At 40.3% G+C, this 18,276-nt stretch overlaps 1 protein-coding gene across 5 annotated transcripts in view; it reads right to left on the bottom strand.

The window, feature by feature from the left end:
* The window catches only part of COP1 (COP1 E3 ubiquitin ligase), a 135,594-nt gene that overhangs the window by 69,503 nt on the left and 47,815 nt on the right, over positions 1-18,276 (bottom strand). For all 5 annotated transcript variants that reach the window (XM_079314191.1, XM_079314192.1, XM_079314188.1 and 2 more), the window contains exon 12: positions 6,490-6,633. In XM_079314191.1, the coding sequence (XP_079170317.1) occupies positions 6,490-6,633 (144 nt within the window). The remainder of the gene's footprint in view (positions 1-6,489; positions 6,634-18,276) is intronic.

The raw sequence follows: 18,276 nt of genomic DNA, 5'->3' as shown, positions 1-18,276 counted from the left end.
CACAATTCTGTAACTTCTTAGTACTGCTTTGATCAGTGCAGCTACACATTGAAATACGATGTAGATACATCAACACTGATTTAGGCGTATTATACCTTGCTAAATTCTTGGTTCCACCCTACACTTGCATCCTGTTTTCCTTAACAATTTACACACAGAAAAGTCTTTTCTCATGGTAGTTAAACATTTATTTTTCCATTAGTTAAGTAATAGCAAGCAGCATCGGGATTCTGCTCCTGACTACAGTGAAACTTAACAGCATTCCCTGGTTTTAAAACTTCACATTCGGAATTTAAAATTTTATTTACCTAATATAAGTCACTGTTTTTAACCACCAGCTGCTAAGAGAATGGTTGCAGTGATACAAGTCACACAATGATTTCTCTGGCTTCACCTCTTCTATGACATGTCATTAATGAGAAAATATAAGTATCCCTAACCCTTGTAGGCATGAGAGCTGTCCAGAAACTCACCATCAAGGAGCCATCATTCTTTCAGTTCTGCTTCCATTGGGTACCCACACAGAAAAGCAGGTCTTGACAGCCTATGATTTATCAGAAGCCTTATTCCAAGAAGCCTAAGTGATTCCCTGAGTTCAAAATGAAGTTGGCAGGCACTGCCCACCAGGACCATGAGGTAAAGGTTGCAGCAGCCCAGAGACAACCACATCTGATATCTGGTGCAATGTTTCCAGGTGGAACAGTCTCTGATGGAAGCAAGAGCAGTTCAGAGGCCAGAGCTACACCACACTGAGCTGTGGGCTAGGAGCAGTCTCCAGCCAACGGCAGGGAAGTAGATACCACAACACAGGAGACCTTTATCAGTTCAAACCTGTTCCCCCAACCAGATTATCTCCTCTCAAATCAGGGCTTCAAAGAGCTTAAGGAAAAAAGGAGGTAATCTGTAAGTGAAGCCATTATGTACAAGCAGAAAGAATACAACCCAGAGCGCTTAGAAGGCAGTCATATCTGGATAGCTTTGAGAGCACATCAGACAACATCAGCAAGTGAAGAGGGTCTTAGGGGAAGGCTGATGTGCTAGTGACACCTTGGGTAGTTGGATGCTGAAAGTTCCAGCTGAAGCATGAAGAGGATAATTACATAACCACATCCTGTCAAAAAAGTTATCACCCCAGACAATGAAAATTAAGAATTACTGAGTAGGTAGAAAGATGTGAAGTTCTGTTTGAGATGTAAGAGATTTAAGATACTTCACTGATGGTACATATGAAAAAAACCAGTTTCTGTGCCCAAAAGCATGTCCATTAGAACTGGCACAGCAAAGATCCCACTGCAGCCTGATGGTGTTAATAAGGGGTTAACACTAATTTGGAAAGCATTTAAAGACAGACTTAGAGAGGAAAACAGGAACTGACAGGTGTAAAATAGGTAGGGATTTGAAGCCAGTAAGTGGTTCAATTAACACCTTTTAAGTCACACACACCATAAATCTTTCATTTTTCAGTAATATGATTAAAGGATCATAGTAAGACAAAATCAGCTCTGTTTCAGCTTTCTGCCTTAATACTGCCCTCATCCCCATCTAACTCTCTTTACAAAGTCTAAAACTAGAGCTGTTCCCTTAACATTGCAATACCTGAGCTTCTTTCTAACAAATTCTCCAAAGTAACCTTTACAGAGTGCAAATTAGTGTTAAGCCAGGTAGAGGGGACCTCCCTTTCCAGGTAGTATTTTAGCAAGGGCTGTCCTTTCACACAAATTATAGATTGGTTTGGGGTAGAAGAAGCCTTAAAGACCCCCTCATTCCATTCTCCTGCCGGGGCAGAGACACCTTCCACGATCTCAGGTTGCTCCAAGACCTATCCAGCCTGGCCTTGGACACTTCCAGGGATGAGGCAGCCACAACTCTGACAACCTGAGTTATACCACCCTCTGAGCAGACAGCTTCCTAACACATAATCTACATCTCTCTTCTTCCAGCTTAAAACCATTCCCCCTTGTCCCATCACTCTCTCTGCACCTCTAAAAAGTCACTCTGTAAAAAGTCCTTAGGCTATATCCTCTGGTATCTATGACAATTCACACTGGGAAAAGGCTGTCCTGGATGTGGGATGTTTCTCTTCCATATGGCTTTCCTGGGATCTGCAGAGGGCTGAGAACTCACTGCCATGTTCCCCTTAAGGGAAGCACTTATCTTTATTCCATGCCCAACACGGGCAATTTTGTTGAAGCTTTAAGGACATCTATTTTTTTGGGTACCCTTCAGATGTTATCATGGGTAACGAGTTGAGTAACGAACTCAGGAAAGGCATGGAGGAGCAAGCTGGAGAAGGGCAAAGGAAAGTAAAAGGTAACATGAGCCAAAAACACACCTTACATAGTCCTCAAACAGATTAACTATCAAATCCCTAGAAGTTCATAAAAATAACCTTTTGTAGACAACCTTTAGATGATCTGCAGACAAATCCAGGAGAAACTGAAGTATGAAGGCTCTGAGATATGATATAAAAATAGCTACCTAGGGCTGAAAGAATGTATAATTCACTGGACTAAAAGGTGTGTGATGCCAATTTTTAAGTACAGTAGCTGATTTTTTTTTTTCAGGTTTTGTTTTGTTCTTTAATCCAGAAAGAGAGTGATAGTTACACCCTAGAGATTTATCTTATAAGAAGCTGTGATAGCTTTTCTTCCTAGGGGATTAAGCCGGAGAAATTGTAGTGGAAAGCTAATCACTGAACTCTGAAAAACCCTCCTAACCTGAGCACATGATCCAGCCACACAGACATCCTGACCCTGTAAAGATTCATGTGCATCCTTCATTTTATTTGGAGACACAAGTGGGCCAGCTCAGTTAGCACTGTCAGTTATGCTGATCTTTCTTTCATGAGAGAGTATTTTTATGGCTGATATGTCTCAAATCCAGGCTCAAGCTACCCAGTGTCAACTGCCCCTCTGGCTTTTAATAAGGCACAAACTCCTGTGGTCTGATCTGCTTCTGAGCACCAAGTACTTCAGACCCAGTCTGTCACCATGAGCCAACTGATGACTAATAGTTATAGGACTGAAATGTTTTTAAGAGCATGATCTACTACTGCAAAAAACATCCACATGAATAAAACACGAAACAAATACTTCAGAGACATATGGAATTACATTACTGTGACGAATGTTTTAAAATAAACCTCTTTTTTCCTAATCAATTCAAAGAAAGTGTCTAGTATGGTTAAAGACAAATACTTCTGGAGAAAAATTTCATCTTCCTGCAAAGTGAATTACTGATTCTAAAAACTTGAATTAATGCAAGTTGAACGCATATTTCCTTATAACCTGTTTAGTGTCAAACACCCTCTGCACTTGAAATACAGACATCCAACACAACCAGCCCATATAACTCCAAATTCCAAAGAGTTTATAATGAAAAAGACCATATGACAAGTTTTTGCTTAATTTAAACTTAATAGTGAGAAGTAGCTGCCATTTTCAAAGCTGACAGAAATACACCATGAGGTGCTATTAGGATACAGCAATCACACATTTGATTTATTAACACCAAAAAAAAATAATTGTAAGATATCAAGAGACTCCTAAAGAAGAAAGACTACTCATGCTTTGCTTTTACTGCAATTGACTAAACAGATGCAGCTGATTTTGGAGGTTTGTGGTAACATCTATCACTGAAGTAAAGATGCTGCAAACACACAGCGGTGAGTATGCAGAATACTAAACATGGACTTTAAAAACATGTTTACCTAACCACACTCACATCACCTGCTGTAGATTAACGAGGCCTAAAGCCAATTTTTTACCTGAATGCTAGATCTCCTTATTTTTCTCCCCCTGTGACCTATGGCAAAACAACAAATCTGCTTATTGAATAAATCAGAACAGAGCTGTGGCTTGCTGTTAGCCATTCCTCTTTGTCCTTTCCCATCTCCTACACGGGAGGAGCTGCAGATTAGTGTCTGCCATAGCTAGGGACACAGCTAAGTCATAATTAGCTCACAGGGTGCTGTTTATAGCTACTACACAATGCCAAGATTTGTTTCTTGTACTGAAGCTATAAATCGGTAAATGGGATTTTTATGAGGATTTATGTGTCATCTTGTGTTTTTCCTGGAAGCTTATGCCACTGTTGTTCCCAGGGGATGCAATGCACATTTACCAGTAACTTGACACACTGACTTCCTCCCTGTTCTTAAAAATAGGGATAAGAAGGCTTAGTGGATGATGAAAAAGAATGTATTTAAGAAGCAGGTGGGTGCAAAAAAGGGGGTTGGAAAAAGAGGAAGAGACTAAGCTACAGCTGGTACCAGGGCGCTGCTCCAAGAAAGCCTACAATCAATTACTGCTGGCATGAAGCTGAAGCTTTCAGCAGGCACCCAGCTGGCACTCAGCAGAGCAGGCCTGGGCTGGCGCCAGCCCCGGCCCAGGCACGGGCTTCCCTTCCTACAGCTGCTCTGGGCCAGACTTGCTCTTGGCCAGACACAAGTCCTTACAAATGCTGTCACCTGTCTGCTTTTATAAAAGCCCATCAGAGACTCTGCTCCTCTGAAAGCTGAGTCACCAACATCATCACTAATGATTTATGTTCTGGCATCATTGCTCAGAACAAGGTTAACCAGGATCAATTTAACCAGGAGAGACATGTCACCAAATCCCATCTGCACAGAGACCCCTGAATCTCTGCCAGGAAGAGAAACACCATCCATTAGCTAGAGCAGAAATATATTTGTCTTTGGTATCAGAAGGGGCACTCACAGGTAAAGTCTCTTGAGGAAGCTGCACTTTCACACAAATTAAGATCAACTGCTTTAAACTGAGGCTTTTTACAAAAAGCAGGCTCCACTTGTTTGGATTTTTCTATTACAACAGGGGCACATTTTCAGCACACTGCAATGTTCCATAATGAAATTACAGCCTTCATCTATAACTTCTCCCCCAAGCTATGCCACTTCAGAAAAGCAAGTTATTATGCTGCTTGACGCTGCACCAGCGAATCCCAGCACCGGTGACTGGCAGCACAGCTAATGGATATAGCAAGGATGTGTCTGACTGACACACCAGCTTTGTCAAAACCAAAAAGCACCTACATGCAAAAGAAGCCTGATATAATTGGAGAAGGCTGAGGGGGAAAAAAAAATCTCCACCATTTATTTCTTCAAAGGAATGAGAAAATCTAGGGCAAGAAAATGAAAGAGGACCCAATCCTCCTCTACTGAGGCAGAGGGTTGGAGAACAGTGCATTTAGCATTGTCATACATACATTAAATATATGCACGCATGAAACTTGAGAATGAGAAAAATCTTGAAAGCAAGCAGCATCTTGGCTAGGGCCAAGATGAGTAACACCACTGAAGGCACAAATGTGACTCTTCTCAATGGCATCTGTGGGAGAAGCGAGAATTAACTTTCCTAAGGACTGGCAAGAGTGTCAAGGTAGCTCCCCTGTCAAAACTGAAACAGCAAGTGTGGAATTTATTTCAAGGTGTTCAAGAAAAAGCAAACATACATTGCTTTTCCCCTTCTAATTAAAGTAAAAGGTATTAATCGACTGCTAGATGGTTCTCCTATTATTCTGCTCTTCTCTCCACAAAAATGAAGCTGAATGGTGCAAACTCAGCTATGACTCAGGTAAAAATGCAGAACACTTCACCAGCCCAGCCAAACACAAGCTCCATAATCAGTAAAGCATATCAATACAAATCACTCTCAGGCTGCTTTTACCCATTGTGAAATCTAGCCCCAGGGTCAGCTGCATTTACATCTTTCCCTTCATATATTAGTGTTATGCAATTCCTGGGAATAATGAGCTCAGGCAACACAGGAATGACTGATCTATCTTTAGGAACATGTCAGCTACAAAACAAAGCGTGACTTTTAGCACTAAAATAGGCGCACAAATATTCTCAATTTTGTTGCACAACATTTTGTTTTCATGGAAGCTGGACTGCTACATAAATTTATTACTTGCAATTTTGTGGGTGCTTTACTGCTTTTAAAATGTAGAGTACCAAATAAAAAACAAATTATTTCAACAGATGTTGGAGACTTGTATTATAATACTGAATAGGTTTGACTGCCTGTATTATTTGCTTCTGAGCTTTAACAGAATTTTTGAATTAGGATTTTAAAGTTATTTAGCTGGATTCTTTCAGATGAAGTTCTAACATGGTAGTCTATATTTCATTAGCTTAATACATCTAAAAGGGTAAAAAAACCGAGTTGACAGTAATGACAGTGCAAAAGCAAAACAATCCAGAAAGGTCCTTCCTCAGCAGCTTTATATTATGAGGCCCAGCAGAACAGTACTTCAGGCAGACAAAAATTCCTAGACAGAAGGTGCCAGTGAGGAACATGTCCTGAGAACTAGCAACCTCTCAGAAGAACGGAAAGGATCTGTTCAATGAAGAGAAGAGAGCATTGAGGAATTAGTAACTGTTATGAAGAACTGCATACAGAGGATACCTTGAGAAAAGCTATGTCTCAAGTGGAAGAGATGCTCTGAGTTCAAATACAAACGAATGCCTACCTGATTTTGGAATTACAGGTCATTTCATTCTCAGGGTAGTGAATATCCACTGCATCCTGAATGACTGTACCATACTCGTAGACTTTTATCTTCTTTGTCACACCAGCAATGGCGAAGTAGTCACAGTCTCTGTCGAACTCAATACTGAGAAACAAAAACACAGGTTGAGGAGTCTATAAAACACTCTACATACTTACTAGGAGGATATTTTGCCACCTAAATGTCCTGGTATGGCAGAGTTGAAAAATCACAATTCGCAGTTTGCAAATACCCAGTTCAGAACACTCAGGCCCACATCAACAGTGTGGAGTTCTTGCTCTAAGCATTGTTCTCTAATCCACCCTCATCAACACACACTTATCGCCATTTCTGTGGTAGCACAATCACCCTCCCACAGCCAGGATATTCGTTCTGTGCTGTGGAGGTTTTTCAGTTCAGCCACACCAACTGATGCATTGCATGGTACTCAAAGGCCAAAGCCAACAACTTCTCCTGGAAACATGCTTAACATTCCATAGCATTACTGCCCACTGACTCCTCCTGTGTACAAAGGTTTCAGGAACTTTTAAGTGCTAATGCAGAGCAAAGCGGTATTCGTGGGGAAAAAAAAAGCCTTCTAAATTCCCTGGGTAACAACAGGGGTTCAAAATCAGATCATCAGTACTGTAAAAAGAACACACAATATGACTTCCACTAAGGGTTGCTTGTGCAAACAGAGGCACCTTCTTTCTTGACCCACAGGGCAAGTTTGTAATAAATATCAATGAATCTGGAAGTAAAAGCAGTCAACTTATAACAAAGTTAAGCTGCAAATGAGAAAAGCCTGAGGTTGTAAGTGAAATACATCTAAGAGAAAGGCAGGCAGCAGGATACAAATGGCTAATGTCATTCCTACCTTCACAGCTTGGAAGGGCTTGAGAGAAATCTGCTAGACATCCAGCAGCTAGGGAAGTAATCCCATTTCCCGGGAGCTTTTGCTTTCCTGCAGCCCATGGCACTGCTGGCAGGGCAAGTGAATGTACACCTGTCTCCTTTGAGGGCATCAGCCTCAATGAGACACTTCCCCAGAAAGGGTGTGGTGGCAGCATCTGCCATCATTCACAAGGTTTCTATGATCAGCAGGCAGCTGTCCCCAAGCCTTCTGACTAAGCAATCAATCTACTGTTCAGAGAAGTCTCTTTTGGAGTGCTTCCACTCACTAATTCATTTCAATCCCCTGCTGTGTCTATCACTTCCCTTCCCCACCCCACCCCCCCACCTTAAGAATCCAGATTATTTATGAACCAGGGAGGAAGATCTTACTGGTAGCAGGGAAACTGAGTTTACACTGATTTCACATTAAAAATCCTGAGAGCAGGGGGATTTAAGGTACCTTTCTACAACTAGAAAGCATTAAACCAATTATGAGAAAGGGCTCCTCAGGCTGCCCCCATAGCTGTAATAGCTGTAACAGCAAGAGCTTGCCACTCCTCAGCACAACTGAGAATTTGAAGGGAATGCAATGTTTCCAAGGGAAGATAAATTTAAACACCAACGGAATTTTCAAGTACTTGTAAAGGAGATATCATCAAGTTATTTTTAAACTAGGGAGAGAAAAGATTGTTGATATGCAGTCTGCTGCTATAAAATAATTCAGTGAAGCAGCTTGAAACTTGGCCCTTTAATTCAGGTATCCAGACTTCCCCAGGCAGCAGCAGGAGATGTTCCCTACTCACAATTGATTGCTAGAGAAGCTAGTCAGGTGCAGCCTGCAAAATCACAAGCCTCCAAAATGCAGGGAGGAACATGCTTATGGCTGGGGGATTAAACGAGCATACAGGCATCTATTTAAATAAAATGGGAAAGGGAAAGAAGTCACCTAAGCATTCAGGCTGCTCTCCCTACTCCCTGGATCTATACTAGTCTAAATCACTTTTTATACACACAGGATGAAAATACCATTGAGGCCTGTCTTGTTTTGTCAGCTCACCCTATTCTGTGGAAGAATTTTATAAACAAGCCTCTATAACAATTCAAAAGATTTACTTGTACCACAATCTTAATTGAACCGCTGTCTCTGCTCCTAATCACTGCCCTGTGGATTCAGGTAAAGCACAACTAAACTGATAGCAGTAATTCATTGGCCTGGACTCAATTTAAACCCTCAGCCTTCTGCTGAAGAAAGAAAAAGAATGCATTACAATGTCTGGTAAAAAAGCCAAGTTAATAGAACAGAATAGAACCTCTCTCATTTGGGTTGGGTTTGCTTCTCTAGCATTAATTCAATTTTTTTTCTTTTTAATAGAGACATGCTGTAGACATAACAAATGACTATTTCAATATGCCCATAAGAGTTAACACATCATTAAAAAAAAAAAGAAAAAGCCTTAAGCAATGGAATTGTCAGGCCTGTGCCCTTCAAAGAGCATCAAAGACACTGCAGGGAGAAAAAGAAAGCAGAAATAAACCACTACCAATCCAGACCAACACACACCTGCACCTTGACCTCTCCTCACCTGTGCTCACTCCTGGGACAGTCAGTGTTCTCACTTTCTGCCAGTCAGCTTTTCGCCAGTGATTTACAAATAAAAATAGGAACAAGTCTACAGTATCTAATCAAATGGATTATATACCATATAAAACTGTTTCTAGTATTTGCAAAGATGTGCTTATGCCTTGACTAATCAGCATTAGGACAAACAGCCTACTTGCACAGCAACCATTATTTTTATGCTTTTTCTTGAAAGTCTTTTAAATACACTTAGTATTATGCAAGCTTTATTTGTGTTTAATTAGCTCGTGGGTATTCCTGTCACTTGCTGCTTGAAGTCTTTGGGTCAAGGTAAGGCTGGCTTATACACAAGCTTATCTATATGAAAATTCATCTGAGTATTTAAGTTTTGTTTGGTCTTGCCAAAAGACTAAGAGCCAGCTCAGAAAGACAACATTCTGCTTTGCAGGTGATACATTTCCACAGTCCAAGCAAATTCCTAAGTACAATAACAACATGCAATAGAGCAAGATGAAATAAATAAAACCCTCAGTGAAATTACCTCATGGACCAGCAGTGGTCCTTGTTCCTCAAAGATGTACTTGTTAAAACAGTTACAAGTTGCTCTTTTTTTTTCAGCCTATTTTTAAACTCCACATTTCTGACCAACAAAGACTAATAAAATTTCTATAAGGAATCTTCTGGGGACACATGAACAGCTAAGTATTTGAAAGAGCTTTATAAACATGCCACAGAATTACTTTTATAAATCACATTGAAAGAATCTGATGGTCTTGTTCTAGGGAAAATAGGAGAGAGACATCTCATTCCAAAAATCACTGTTTTCCTTCTCCTAAGAAGTTGACAACTTATGGAAATACCACTAAGAGCTGCTAGAAATTACGCACATACTCAAAGGTTCTGCTTTCTCCACTGCTTATCTTAATTCCCAGTCTGTGAGATTATAAATCAATTGTTTTATTTTAATGGTAAAGCCTATGACCTTGGAGCTATGATACTCAAATAGAATTATGAAATAAATTGCTTCTGAAACATGCCTGGAAGCCTGCTTTGGTGCTGAGGATAGAGCAGCAGGGAAAGAGTAAAGAAGGAGTATTTAGCATCTTTTCCATTGTGTAAAGCCTTACTGTATTTGCATCCTGCTGGTGTGTGCAGTTGTTCTCCACATCCCCGGAGGATGTGCTGGAGTTAGGGAATGCATACAGATGGGAAACGAAATTGACTAAAGGAACAGAGCAGCTGCCTCACCATAAGGGTTATGAGCAAAACAACAGCAAGACTGGTGTTCAACACTACAACTAGGAGGTACTTGCTAGAAGATTTGATTTGGGACAGATGAGGGTCTCCTCCCTCTCAGTTACACTTTTATGAACAACACACACATTTCAGGTAGTAACTCCAAGCAATCAGTAGGAGCATGAGCCTGACAACAGCAATCCTTGTACAGCTGGTTTATACCAGATATTAACAGGTATGTACTGTAGCCACAGTCTGAAAACAAAAAAAGGCAGGGCTGCCTCTCAGTGCATTTGCCTTTAATTGCACCACCAGTTACAGCTAAAGGTGTTCAGCCAACTGCTTCTCTTCCCTTTCCATACACAGTCTACAATTGTGACTGTAATCAAATATGCCTCAGCCCTGATTTGCTACTAAGATCTGTGACTGTAGGAGTTGCCATTTCTACAAAGTAGATGATTCATGGAACTGTAAATAGATACATACAAACACACACAGACATATTTTCCTCTCTGGATATACCAAAGCTTTTCAATTCTGTTTCTCCCAAGCCTAGTGTTGTTTCTATTTCTGCATCTCTAACATCAACTCGTATCTTGCTGTGGAGTCCCATATTTAATGACAACAGGGATATATTGTCAGGACCTAATTGGTGAAAAGAATGAGAGATGCCAGCAGCATCTTTTGTCCTTCACTTAAATTTCTTTGAAGTCTTTCTTACTCTGTGCTTCCACTCCATGGCCTCCAAGGGGTATCCCGTCACTTCTAACAATCCCAAGCCTGGCTATCTCTTTCCAATACTCAGTTTGAGGCATCAAAGCCAAAGATTAGAAATTTAGGTTACAATACAACACCATGGGTACCAGTGCAGACTATTAAGCACCTGGGACCAATACAGAAATTGGTATTAATATCACACACCTGAGAGACTTTTTACAACAGACTGGTATATTAAGAAATTAAGCAAAGTAATTAGTGTCACTAAGTATGCACTAGCATACTAATATGTGGTTTTTAAAAACAAAGCTATGTTCAGGCATAGAAAGCTGCAGGAAAGGACTGAGATTTTGTGTTCTATTAGCTCAAAGCCTAAATTTTGTCACTCATAAAAACAAAAGCTACTGAGACAAAGCATATGAAGTTGCAGTATCAAAAGCCTGATTGCTAAAGCTGTGAGTGGCTGAAACAAACAGTCACTGAGGTTTTTCTTTAATAAAGCTGCAGTTCCATTAGTTACTCCTTATTCCAGAGCACCACCTAAGTAAGGTCACTGCTTTTATTTCTGAGTCCTTAATCTGTGCTATAGGGACAAGGACAGACCAACACTGCAGAACATATTTTTTGATTCAAACTTCCAGGCTGCCAAATGTTTACTAAAACATAAACTGAGCAAGCATGTCATGATCCCAGAAAATTGATGCAATCTCTAGTCAGAAAGGACCATTTAATTCTCTGTAAACTGTTATTTGGATAGATAAATTAAACACATAAATGAGATTACCACTCAAAGTCATTCTCTAAGAAAGCAAACACTTTTATCCCTAAGAACCACATTACTTTAGGTTAGATGCGACATCCACATCATCAGAAATTTGCCAGATTTGTCTTCTCATCAAGGTTAAGTCATCTTGGCTACTCAGTAGATCAGATTCAAGTCTAATATCTAATAAAAACTGTGGAACAGAGAACCCCAAGCTATTTCAGGCTGATCCCGTTCTTTGGAGCTGTTTGGAATATCCAAGTTCCAGTGGCACCAGCAGTTACTGAATGTAGCCAGGGTACCCTTCCCATCACCTCTCCACCTTCCAGGCTCCAAACTTCCAATGAGAATTCACTATCCTAAATCAAACCTCTATTTGAAGCACAAAAGACTAGAAATTCAGCTCAGTGTGTCAATTAATTTTCCCCCACCAGCTGGGAAGCAGACTGGTGAGGGTGTTGCAGTAGCCCATCAAAGCCTGCAGTGCACAGCGAAGGACAGTCCTCAGCTCTGGGTTCCCTTGGACAGACATCACTGCACCAGCTATGCTGCAGTCACGCTTCCAGGATCTCTCTTACAGGCACAGTAGCCCGGAGGGCTGTTCTACTCTGAAGAAAGGCATAAAAAGCTACTACATTAACAAAGTAATGTAATTAGACCTAGTTCCAGGCCCACTTCTTGCTTGTAAAAATCCTTTTAAGTGTAATGAAATGCCATCAGTTCTAACAGAGACCACTTCATAATACTTCTTTCATATAAAGAGCTTATTTAAAGGAGAATATTAAACCTGAATTGAGGAGATTTGGTGGGCTTAGATCCATCTCACAGCTCAGAAATCAAACCCAACAGAGCTACTTTCATGCTTTGTCATCTCCAGATAAAATGGTGTAGTTCCCTTTTCAAACCCAATGAGAGCATATACAATGCTGTGAGATTAATTGGGCTCCTTGCAATAGCTCAGTCTTCAGAACCATGCTCCTCTCTACTTTGCAAAGAAGTTACCATTAACCTAATGTCCTCTAAATACAACCCAAAATATCCCAGAATACCATAGCAGAGACCTCATCTTGGCTATAAGACAACATCTAAAGACATCTTCTGCTGCATAAGATTTTTTTCCATACATATATTCAGGGGAACTTGGCTTAATTAGCACTAATGATGAGAAAACCTATAGGGAACTGCTGAATTCTGCTAGCAACCAAATACACAGCATATTGATAAAAAGCTACATTATTGCTGGGCGATGCTCTTGTGTATGCTGAAGGGAAGATGACGACAATCCCAGGGTTGCTATGCCAGATCCACAGAAGCACAATGCACCAAAGCTGCTGCAAATGACTGTTGTGCAACCTAATGAGGATTAGATTCAGTTTTTCCACAAACACCATTTTAAATAATTTCCTGGAGCAGGAAAAATTTAACTAAAAATGCTAACCATTAAATGCAGAGTGTTCCTCATGACACTATTTAAAATTCAAGCCAAATAATCAGTCTGCCTGCTGTGGTATTTTGGGTAACCTATACCTATATTTGAAACCCAGCAGGTACCATTTCACCCAGCTGGGCTGATACACAGTAGTTATGAACAGCAGCCACAGCACAGAGTCAACATTTTCAAATACTGAGGTGGAAGAGGTTACAACTATCCAAACATTCTCATCTGTCTTCAAGTTTAGGAAAGAAATGTTTCCAGTATAAAATCACTGAATGGATAAAGCTGGAAGCCACCAGCTGGGTCATCCAGTCCCAGCTCCCTGCTCCAGCAGGATCATCCCAGAGCACATGGCACAGGTTTGCATCCAGGTGGTTCTGGAGTACCCCTGTAAGGGAGACTCCACACCCTCTCTGGGCCATCTGTCCCAGTGCACTGTCACTGCACAGGAAAGAAGTTCTTCATGTTCAGGTGAAAGAGAACATAGCCTCTACCCAAGCTGAGGTTTTAGAGAGAAAACCCTGCTCCATGACAACTTATAAGGTGGTCTGAACAACAGCACCATCTTATCAGGATTACACCATTAAGTAGGAAGGAACTTAGTTGTGGCAGGTACTGAAGTGCCCTCTAGATATAAAACCATTCAAAAACTTGTTTCCAAGCCACCCTTTTGTTATTACATCCACAAGGACTTTGTTTCTTCAAAACTGAGCACAGCAACAGTTGACACATCTGATGAGGCAGGGCAACAAACAGATCTGAAAGAGAGATCTCCATAAATACAGGGCCTTTAAACAGTGCCATCTGTCTGTAGGATCCAGTTCATGCTTTCTCCACAATTTGGCAGCAGCAGCTGAGGATGTTTGTCTCCAGCTGACCACGCTGCCAGAGCTCCCATTTCACAGGAAAAATCACCACCCCAAAACTAGCACACCAGTAACTCAAGTCTGTGTTTTCCTGACACTGCCATCAGTTCTTCTGCCAGACACCCTGCAGAGAATCAAGAGGAACAGCTGGAGACAGTAAACTCTTTAGACAACTCAGCTCAAACAGGCACCATAAGTCAGGGCACCAGCCTTCCTAAATATCAAGTCCATACACCACAGATGAGCCTTTCCCAAGCAGCCAGAGGATGGGCTTAGGCAATTAACTGCAATGATGTTACTGCCTGGTAATGACAGAACAAGGTTAAAGCATCATTTGAAGCATTTTTCATCCAGCTGACAGAACTGTTCCATGAGATTTGTTTTAATGACATTTTGAATCTTATTTCATCATTATTTTGAATGCTGCCCTTCTTTAGTTTTTCTAAAGAATGGTTTATGTATACCCTTAATTCCACAGTCTCACAGAGAAGTTGTTCTGACTTCACTTGTGTAAATGTATGCACACACTTGTATATAATCCCATGAAAACATAAGCATCCTGTCACAGCTTCTTCTATGTTATTTATTACCTTATTCCATGAAACAACTATGCAGCACATAAATCCCAAACATAACTTGGAAACTGCATTTATTAATGCAAACAATGATACATTAATAATCATGAGCTCAAGCTTCTTCTCCAGGCTGAGCTGCTTGTAAGATTTATTCTCAGAATTGTTTAAGCCCACACCACACATCTTTGCATGCTTTAACACAATACCTTACTATATTGTTTCAACTACCTACTATTTAACAGGCTAACATCTCTACTTGGCCAGAAACAAAAAAATCCAAAGGCATGCTAATGCTTTTCAGATCATTAGCTCTTATAAAATTCAGATATTTACAACAAATATGGCTAGAAAATTAAAAGAATACTATAATAAAATACAGAAATCCATGTTCTATTAATAACAGGTCTGTGTCTTTGAGCAGAAACAAGAATTCACTGTAACAACACAACGTCGAATGAAAGCTGTAAAACTGGGGGAGATTAAATGAAATCAATCTTTGACTTTTACAAACACTGTTGGAATGCAAATTGTGAGTGTAAGATGCTGGAACCACAGCTTTTGTGGCTTGTCTGTCCAATTCCTGAGGCCAAGACACATCACTGGTACCTGATGACCCCATTACCACAATAACATCATGAGGAATGGAAGGGCAGCTATCTCCAGGCTCACTGAAAAGATGTTCATCCTGAGCAATCAAGAGGGGTGGATACAATGATGCAAGGCAATTTCTGCATAGTAATGATGCCATTTTTGGTTTTGCTTTTTTTCTATATGCTTTTTCCTCTGTATTCTTTGCACATATATTTGTAGCTCTGGAGCCTACTGTATAAGTGGCTAGTTTTCCCAGTAATTTTCCATGCCCTTGCCATAGGCAGAAAGACAAAACAAATTCCAGGGCCCCTATGCTATCTTGGTTCTTCCTGGCTACCAAGGTTGAGAACAACTCTTCAAGATACATTTTCATAAACAAAGTACAGCTAGGACCAAGGTGGTGGGGCTCCAGAGAAGGGGCTTGACCTGGGGGTAAATTGCATCACCACCTGCCCTCCTAATTTGCTTTTTTGTCAATTATGCTAATTCGCTAACTTATAAAAACTGTATTCACCCTCTTTGTGAACAGGCTTTTGTGGACTGCCCCGGGAGACCTCAAAATAAAGATTCACTTTTATATTACCCCCTATATTAATATTCTTGAATGCATGTGTTGTTTAATTTCTAGGTTGAAAAAAGGTATCAGTACCATCTTCCTACCTGAATACTGATTTCTCAAAGTACATTTCTGACACTACAGCACCCATTGAATTCCTGCACTTCCACAAAACTTCTCTTCAAAAGAAAAGCAGTCTTAAAATCTAATAAATATAATCTTGTTGAAATTGCAAGCAGCAATCAAAGTTTGTAGGAAGTGAAATACCTCTGCATGTTAATGCCACATACAGAATTCCTCCTTAAACTCCTTCTTGAAACCTAAGGCCAGAGGAAGATGCTCAGTAGGAAGTGATGGCAAAATGTAAAGTTTCTAATGCTCTGATCCTGTACCTTTATCACTAGTACAAGCCCCAAGATGCTGAGGTCTCTAGTCCAATATCCTGGTCAGAAAAGGGCAGCTCTGATCAGACCAGGGCTTTCTCCAGCCTGTTCCTGAATAACTCTGAGGATGGAACTTGCACCACCCATTTGAGAAGACTATTCCAAAACTGGATTATCCCATGCTGCAGGCAGTGACTGCTGCATAGCAATACATGGAAACTCCTTGCATAAACTGCACATAGATCCTTCAGGGTATTGAAAGAAAAATGAAAAAAACCTGAAGAATGATCATTATTTGTACATTTCCAATTCCCAAATTCGTCAAGAGACCGCTCAATACTTTTAACACATAATTAATGAAAATTCATAAAGTTGAAATTCAACTAAAAATTCTCATCTAATTGTCTGCAGTTGAAGACAGGTTTAAAGTACTAAGAGAGTTTAATGGGAAAAAGATCTTCCTACTACCAAATCTTCTCAAATTAGTAGGAAAAAAAATTAGGTCCCACTGGCAGCGATGCCACTTCTATTCATTAACCTCCCAATTTCAAGTTATTTAGGTTTTAGCTCATATGCTGATGAAAGAAGAAACTTCTCTCTGCAGCATCACTATGGTCACCAGAAGGTTTCCTTTTCAGGTCAAGACTGGAGATAAAAGCAAATAAACTCTTTTCTGGTGTCAGTCCTTCTTCGTACCAGCAGCCTATCCTGCGGACTTGGAGGGCTGCATTCCAAGGCAGACTCTCCGTGAACTCTGAATTCAACTGATCCCTGTAAAACCCTTTTTACTGGGTACAAGTCACATTTAGCTTCTGCTCAAGGGACTCAGACCACAATTGTGTATTAGGAAATATATAGTTCAGCACTTCAGAGGAAGATAGGAAAGTAAGGGAAAGGCTCTGTACTTCACTCAGCTGTAATTAAACAAAAATCCCATTTCAGTCCCAGACAATGTCTGATCTACAGGCTAAAACTTCATATGAAGGAAGGCAAGAGAGCCAAAGAAGCACAAACCTCATGCAGGTTCAGGGAATTATACTTCAAGTTTCCTTAGTAATTCTGCAATTTATGTCTCCTTATCCAAGTATTTCCCTTCTACTTTTGAGAACAGTCGAAATAAGACAGATTCATCCACAGTTTCCAGCTGCCACTTGTAAATAAGAGTCCATTAAAAAATGATTTATTTAACAGGCTGTAAGTAAAATCCAGCCTCCCTCATTTCTCAAGGAGCAGCATCTACTACACTCAAACATAATCCTGTAAAGGATAAACCCACTTCCATTTCATTCATTTATCTTTACCTCTGAGATAAAGAAGCATAGCTGGTCACAAAACGGCTCATCTAATCCTAGCCAGCCCGAGCATTAAAAAAAAAAAAAAAGCTTGCTATGATGATACAGAACTAAAAGGTATCTTAGTGAAGTCTGGATCTGAGAATTTATATGGACAAGTAATTGTAGTCCAAAGAAAAAAGGGGAACAGAAAAATGAAACAGTTCAACGAATGCATGAAAAACTCACTCTATGTATTTTTTTCTTTTAAGCTTTTGAAGAAAGGATTTCAGGTCATGTTACTGGAAGGGTGAACACAAAAATGCATTCTTGAAATAGACTTAATCATACTGTTTGGATGCTAAGAGATACCTCTTCCCATCTCGTTCATTACTTAGGAGCAATGGAAAATGAGTAAGCAATGAAAAAAAATACAATAGACACCAAAGGTAAGATCCAGGTTTTGAACAGTGGATTATGATTCAACAGTTAAGTTGACCAAGGCTTCTGCAGCCAAAACCACAAGTTGTTTATTTCCCTCTCTGTAAATAATTGAGCCTTTAGACACAGTCAGTGTCAGCTTTTAAATGTCACTTTAAGATCATTCAGAGAAAACTAAGCTAATCTAGAAGAACTAGAAGTCTGAGCCAATGGCCAAAACCCACACAAAGCCCCCAAACCTTAGAGCCTACTCACATTCCCAGAGTTGGGAATCATGGAGCAGCGAGAACCAGCTTTCTGACACCCAGATTTCAGAGAGACATCTCATTGTAGTAGATTTCTTGGACTTTCCTGTTGTTTTTCTCAAATATGAAAGACTGCCACAGTATTCTCTGAAGGCCTCTGACAGTGGTAAAGCAATTTTCTCCATAAATCATGGTAATGCTAACGCAGCAGTTTACA

Source organism: Erithacus rubecula (genome assembly GCF_903797595.1).
Source record: "Erithacus rubecula genome assembly, chromosome: 10".
Lineage (NCBI taxonomy): Eukaryota > Metazoa > Chordata > Aves > Passeriformes > Muscicapidae > Erithacus > Erithacus rubecula.
This window is presented reverse-complemented; position numbering and strand designations above follow the sequence as displayed.